Genomic DNA, 6,934 nt, shown 5'->3' on the forward strand with positions numbered 1-6,934 from the left:
CTGGGAAGCCGCAGCACCCTTGTTCCGGCTGCTCACAAAATGAAATCAGGGCTTTGGCACCCCTGGGAGCCGTGAGACCATCGTGGGCCGATGGGCTGTAGGGAAGGGACAGCCCTGGGATCAGAGCCATGGAATCACAGAAGGGATCTGGGCTGGAAGGGACCTTAAATCCCCACCAGTGCCACCGCTGCCGTGGCAGGGACACCTCCCACTGTCCCAGGCTGCCCCAGCCCCAGAGTCCAGCCTGGCCTTGGGCACTGCCAGGGATGGGTCCTCTCCTCTCCTCGAGCGGGAGGAAACCCCTGAGCAGCTCAGAGGTGATGGAAACTTCCAGCTGCGGGGAAGGGGGAGATGCCCAGGTGGGCACTGCCGGGGAGCATCTCATTCCTGCTGCAGCCGCCTTGCCAGGCCCTGGCTGTCCCATGCCGTGCCATGCTGTGCCATGCTGTGCCATGCCGTGCTGTCCCATGCCATGCCATGCCATGCTGTGCCATGCCATGCTGTCCCATGCCATGCTGTCCCATGCCATGCTGTCCCATGCTATGCCATGTCATGCCGTGCCATGCCGTGCCCTCCCGACTAACCACGTGTGTTCTGCCCCTTCTCCCGTGCTGCCGTGCCGGGGGCGGTGCAGCCTCACCCCCATCGTTCCTGCCCCACCCACCACCGCTCTTCTCTCCCCTCTCATAGTGCGGACGCAATGCTGAAAACTTCGACCGGTTTTTCACCCGCCACCCGCCCGTGCTAACACCTCCCGACCAGGAAGTCGTCGGGAACATTGACCAGTCAGAATTCGAAGGATTTTCCTTTGTTAACTCTGAGTTTTTTAAGCCTCAAGCCAAGAGCTAAGTTGCTGTGCAGATCTCATCCCTGCATCTCTCATCCGGTTCCAGCGGCTGTTGTGGCGACACATTCCATTGCAAAACTTGCGTCCATGGGTTTTGTTCGGCTCCTTACTGGAGTGACCGTATTTCAAGTGTCTTCCTGTTGCTTGGGGTGTCACTGGAGGGGAGGGATGTGCAAGAAATGCTGCAAATGGGCTTTTGTAACATTTTGTTTGTAGAAAATGGGAACAGCTCACTGGGTGACAGAATGAAAACGGAGACAGTGACAACTGGAAGAAATCCCTTCATCACGTGCTTTAACTCCCGCTCTTTCCTTTTTCCAGTGTTTTAATACAATCATGAAATTTTAATATTTAGCCTTAGTGGCAAGTAAGTGTTTTTAATGAAACCATTCCCTGGAGTGTCTGTCCTCCCGAAGGCTCTGAGAGCCGGGTGCTGGCTCTGGCTCCTGTTCTGGCTGTGTCCTGCAGTGTCCAGCCCCAGCACAGCTCCCCTTCCCTGCACAGATGCCTTGGGCCGGCTCATTCCCCGCGCTGGGTCCCAGCAGTGGGATGGATAAGTTATTTGGGAAGGCAGAGCTGCCGTTGGCAGAGATTTCTCCTGATTGTGCAGTTTCTAAGTAGCATTTTTTAAAAAAAAATCGAAGCAAACATCCAGTGGTAAATGGGAAATTTGGAAGAGCTGCTTTTGAATCCGTGGTGGCCCTAGTGAACGCCACCAACATCCATTCCGTAGCAAAGCTTTTTCTTCTTTTCAAATGCCAAAGCCATTGATGGAGTTTGTTACCCGTGCTTTAAATGTGTCAAAAATGGTATTGACCCAAGCGAGAGGTATTTGACTCTGACCAGGATTGTGAATTCTGATGTGAAGCGTGTAAAGAACCTTGTTCCAACGGATGCTTCTACCCTTGAAAGTTGCCGCTAGATATTTAAATGGCCCGAGTTTTGTTTCTGGCGTCAAAGGAAACATTTCAGGAGGGGTGAATTTCCCTTGTAAGGACAACAATCGCACTGCTTCCTTCTCTACCCTTGCAGATGTTCGTGGGCTGTCACTGTATCGATCTGCTTGATTTGTAATGTGCCAATTTTTTTTTTTTTTTTTCTGATACTGATTATAAAATAAAAGGTGAGAAAACACGCCCCAGAAAGCTGCGTGTGTTTGGCAATAACGAGTTTCTGCAGTTCGGCGAGGTGATTCCTTCCGGGAGCCGGGGCTGGGAGCTGCCCCGGCCGCTGGGGGATGCTGCCTCAGCGGCTCGTTCTACCTCTGCGTTTGTCCCAAAAATCCGAGCTGGGATGCACTGGGAGCATCATCCGGGAGGGAGCGACAGCCCGCCGCCTCCTGCAGCCGCCCGGGCCGCTCCGGCAGCGCCGGGATGGAGTTTGTGCGGGTGATCCCGGCAGGAAGGACGGTCCGAGGCGAGGGCACGGCGCGGGCGGGCGGAGCGCTGCCGCTCGGGGATCTCCTGCAGCGCCTCGAGCAGAACTGCGGCATCGCCTCGCTCTCCCGGAGACTGCGGAGCCCGGCCAGGCAGCGAGCAGCACCAGCGACCCATCCATCCGTCTGTCCGTCTGTCCAGCCATCTGTCCTGCCCGCCCTCCCAGGAGCGCTCGTGAGAAGCGATCGGCGCTTTCAGCACAAGAGGGGTCACAGGTTCCTCTCAACCTCCCTCCTGCCTTTGGGAACCCGCGTCTGCCACGTTCTGGATGCTGCGGGGTTGTTCCGAGAGGTCCCGAACATCGGCGGGAGCTGATCCCGGCGTCCTCCCCCGGCAGCCCCGGAGCTCCTTGGCAGGGTCAGGGAGGATCCCAGTCCCCGTGACCGGGCAGAAATGCTGCTCGGGGCCAGCCGTGCCTGGAGCACAGTGCCACGGGCTGTCTGCCACGCCACGCCACCGCCACACCGTGCCACCGTGCCACCGCCACGCCGTGTCACCGCCACACAGTGTCACCGTGTCACCGCCACACTGTGCCACTGTGCCACCACCACACCATCCCGCTGTGCTCCTCGCTGTGCTCCTCGTCACCTCCCAGAGTCAATTCGCCCACTGCTGGAAGCTCTTTCAGCCCTGAGCGTTCCCTGCGCTCCCCTCTCTCCCCGAGACCCGCACGGCCGCTCCCTGCCTGCTCCCTGATTGTTCATCATCTTGACAGAGGCCGAATTGCCGCCGATTCAGGCAGAATTCAAGGTAAGACACCAGCAGCCCGCACTTTGCCGTGCTCAGCTTCCAGCCGAGGCCCCGAGGAGCGGGGGGCTGCTGGAGAGGGCGGTGCAGGGGAGTGGGCTGCCCTGAGCCCCCTCCCGGGCACATCGCAGCGTCTCCCGGAGCCTTCTGCAGCCAAAAAGCAGCAGCAGGAGGTTTTTCCCCCTCCAGGGCTCCCAGGCTGGACGCTCCCGAGGGCTGGGGACCACGGTGGCAGCTTGCACCCGTCACACGTGGGTGTGTCGTTCCCCTTTGCAGCATCCCACAGCTCCTGCCTTGCTAGGACAGTGCTGCCCTGGCCCACGTTGCTTTGGATGGATGCGGCCTTCAGGAGCCTCGTGATCAGCTCAGAGCCCTCCAGGAGCCAGGGGCCACTTCTCACAGAGAGCCCCCAGCACAGCCACGGCCGCTCCGGCAGGGACCGCCCGGCCCTGGTCCCTGGGGGACCCTGCTGCCATCGAGGTGGGCTTGTCCTCACATTCCGACTGCTTCGCCCTTTGCCTGCAGAGCTCTGCACCTGAAGCTGAGCCCTTCGCCTTGTCTGCCCTTCCCTGCTCCTGCTCTGTGCCCCCAAATCCACGACTTCTTCCTGCTGTGTGCTGGAGAGGAGCCCCGAGGGGCGCTGGCGCTCAGGGACGGGCTGGCAGACACCGGTGCCCTCCGGAGCATCGCCCCGTGCTCAAGGCCTGACAGCACAGCCACGTCCTGGCTCTTCTCCTGCCTTTCCTCTCTCGGCTCCTTGAGTTCCATCCAGACCTGCTTTTCCTCCTGCCTCGTCTCTTCTCCATCATCCTTGGCTTCTCCTGATCTTCCTCCCCAAGGCTAAATCCTGACGGGATGTCTGCCATGGCAAGTGGAACCTCCGAGCACCCCCGGAGGTCCTGATGCACTGCTGGCTCATCTCCCGGGCTCAGTCCAGCTGTGGTGGGGTGCGGTGCTCCTGGGCTGTCCAGGCTGGCAGGAGCACCTGGCTCTGTGCCCTGGCCATGCTCCTGCCTGAGGCGTGAAGGTGCCTCAGTGTCCCACTGGGCCGAGAGGGGCTGCAGGGAGGGCACAGCAGTGGAGGTCAGCCACGGGCGTGGGGTGGGGTGCAGGACCTGCAGGACCCCCACAGTCACTTTCCTCAGTTCAAACCGGCAGATTAATCCAGGGTTGGAGATCCTGGTTCTGCGGAGCACAGCAAGGACCTGGCGTGGTGGGGCCACACTTCAAAGGCAAAGTCCGGGAAAAGTGGAAAGCACAGGTTTCTGCCAGGCATTAAATTTGGGACAGGGTCCTACCTGTGTCACGGAGGGGAAGGTCACTGCAGCAGGGGGCTGGGTCTCCTGTGTAGGGACGTGGAAGAAGGGGTGGAGGAGCCTTTTGTCCCCCTTGGATTTAGTAACGAGGCAGAGCAGAGCCGATGTCCCTCCACTGCTGCTGCTGAGGGTGAAGGACCTGGGGTGCTTGTGCTGTTCCCCCAGTGCTCAGTCACCCCTCCAGCCGCGGCTCTGCCACCTCCCAGGGCAGGACAGCCCCGAGCCGGGCGCTCTCTGATCTGCAGGGTTTAGAAGAGCAGCCCACGCACTCCCAGCCTGGCTCCACAGTGCTGATAGCGGGTTCCCAGCGCTAATCCTGACACTAACGTCCTTTTTTTCCCTTTTCTGGCTTGGGTGTAGCTGCAAAGTTGTTCTTCTTAAGAAATTGCAAGGAGAAAATGTTCCATATGTGGAATTTTCTTCTCGGAGGTTTTGAAGTGCTGTGTGCTTTCTCTGTACAACCCTGGAGCAAGTCACATCCTCCACCAATAAACCAGTGCTGGTCAACAGCATATCACGGCATCATTCAAAAATCAAGCTTAAAGCAGAAAGAGCTCTCACATCTGATTATTTCGTGCAAATTTTGACGTGGTGGTGACTGCTGCTGCCATTTCGAGGCGCGTTGCTTCCTCCAGGCTCCTTCCTCCGGTGCAGTGCCGAGCTCCGGTTGTGGCGCGGGTTCTGCATGCCGGGAACGCTCCGTGCTCTCTCCCGCAGCCAGCGGGAGGGGAGGGACGCTCCCCTCCCGGCACAGCCGGCTCTCACCTGTCCCTTTGTGCTGCTCGTGTGTTTCAGGCGCGTTCAACCGGTGTTCTCCTCCTCTCGATGGTGCTTCTCTTGTCCAGGGCTGTGAGTTCCTGCTGGGTTGTGGAGTGTGGGGACAGCTTGGTTCCCCCGGGCGCTGCCACCTCTGGCCGCCTCGCTCCTTCCCCGGTTTAACTCTCTGCTTTCCGTTTAACAGAAAGACAAACGCGACACTTCCAACTTCGACAAAGAGTTCACCCGGCAGCCGGTGGAGCTGACGCCCACGGACAAACTCTTCATCATGAACTTGGACCAGAACGAGTTTGCTGGATTCTCCTACACCAACCCCGAGTTTGTCATCAACGTGTAGTCGCGGCGCAGCCCTGTCCTCGCTGTCCCACGCCAGGTCGCCCTGTACATAGGACACTAGTCTTCCGGGATTAGCAGCGCAGACACACATCCCCTCCCGCCAAGCGCGCCGACCGCTTCTCCTCGGAGCCTCTCCATGTCCGTGCCACTCGCTAGCTTGGTTTCCCCAGCCGGAGGTGTTCGGGGCGCCGGTTACCGGTCAGTGATACTTCTAGGAACTATAGTTGGTGGTGACTAATAGAGTTTTTCAACAGAAACACACCAAATTGCTACGGTCTCTGTAATTTTTGCAGCGGGACGCTGTGATCCCAGTGACCCAGCCACTCCCAAAGCGCTGCTGTGGAATGCTAAGCATGGTTGATCGCTTAAAGCGTTGTGCTGAAGCTTGCGATGAGTGTGAGCTTGTCTTAGAGGAGCCTTTTGTTCAAGACATGGATATATTTGATCAGTGTGGAAAAAAATCTGCTTTTAGACTTCTATTTTCCAGTGCGTTGTCCGTAGGGTCAGCCCGGCTCTCCGGAGCATCCCGCACCGTGCGCCTCCCCCGCGCCCTGCCGCTCCGAACCGCTCCCACGCCGGTTCCTGTAAATCAGAGCAAACCTTTTTCTAAGTGAAAGGTGGGGGTTTTTTGTAACATCTGGAACAGTTTGCAGTTTTGATACGCTCTGTCAGCACTCGCATAAATCTTTCACAGACACTGTCGAGATGTAACAGCTCTGTAAAGGATATTAATATTCTACCAAAACAAAACGCATTTATATTCTTGGTTTACAATTTGCCAACTGAAAACACGCCCAAGACCAAAGGGCTGCACTGAGGGCTATTTATAATGGAAACTTTTCTACTTTCCACCCTCTGCTATTCTCTTCCAGGCTCCAAACCCATGGATTTCACAGACATCTTGATTTCCCTGATTTCCACCAAATTCCTGGGGGTTTTATTCAGTAATCCAGGACCTTCTGCATCATTAAAAAAAAAAAAAATCTGCATGAGAAGAGACAATTCCAGCAGCCGTTTGTGAGGCAGAGCCGTGGCGTGCGGGAGGGCAGGGACAGGCAGGGACAGGCAGGGACAGGCAGGGACAGGCAGGAGCACGAAGGAGGGAGCAAGGACAGGGAGGAGAAGACAGGAGGTGGAGAGGTGAGGGCAGGAACAGGGAGAGGAGGGCAGGAATAGGGAGAGATGGGCAGGGGTACGGAGAGATGGGCAGGAACAGGGAGAGATGGGCAGGAACAGGTGAAAGAGGGAAGGAGCAGGCAGGAGCAGGTGAAGGGGGGCAGGAGGGGGCAGGAGAGGGCAGGAGAGAGCAGGAGCAGGGAGAGATGGGCAGGAGCAGAGAGAGGAGGGCAGGAGCACGCAGGAGCAGGCAGAGGAGGGCAGGAGCACAAGCAGGAGCAGGTGGAGGAGGGCAGGAGCAGGCAGAGGAGAGCAGGAGCAGGTGAAGGAGGGCAGGAGGGGGCAGGAGCAGGTGAAGG

At 58.0% G+C, this 6,934-nt stretch overlaps 1 protein-coding gene across 2 annotated transcripts in view; it reads left to right on the forward strand.

Annotated features, from left to right (window-relative positions):
- PRKCB (protein kinase C beta) overlaps positions 1-6,156 on the forward strand; it is a 92,791-nt gene extending 86,635 nt beyond the window's left edge. Inside the window, exon 17 of one of the 2 annotated variants that reach the window (XM_040079059.2) lies at positions 5,308-6,156. In XM_040079059.2, the coding sequence (XP_039934993.1) occupies positions 5,308-5,460 (153 nt within the window). In that variant the 3' untranslated portion in view covers positions 5,461-6,156. Of the gene's footprint in view, positions 1-690; positions 2,121-5,307 lie in introns of those variants that run through there. The other variant, XM_040079058.2, reaches the window with a different exon arrangement.
- Positions 6,157-6,934: the final 778 nt, after the last annotated feature.

The sequence above is a fragment of the Hirundo rustica genome, chromosome 15, assembly GCF_015227805.2.
Source record: "Hirundo rustica isolate bHirRus1 chromosome 15, bHirRus1.pri.v3, whole genome shotgun sequence".
NCBI classification, from domain to species: Eukaryota; Metazoa; Chordata; class Aves; order Passeriformes; family Hirundinidae; genus Hirundo; species Hirundo rustica.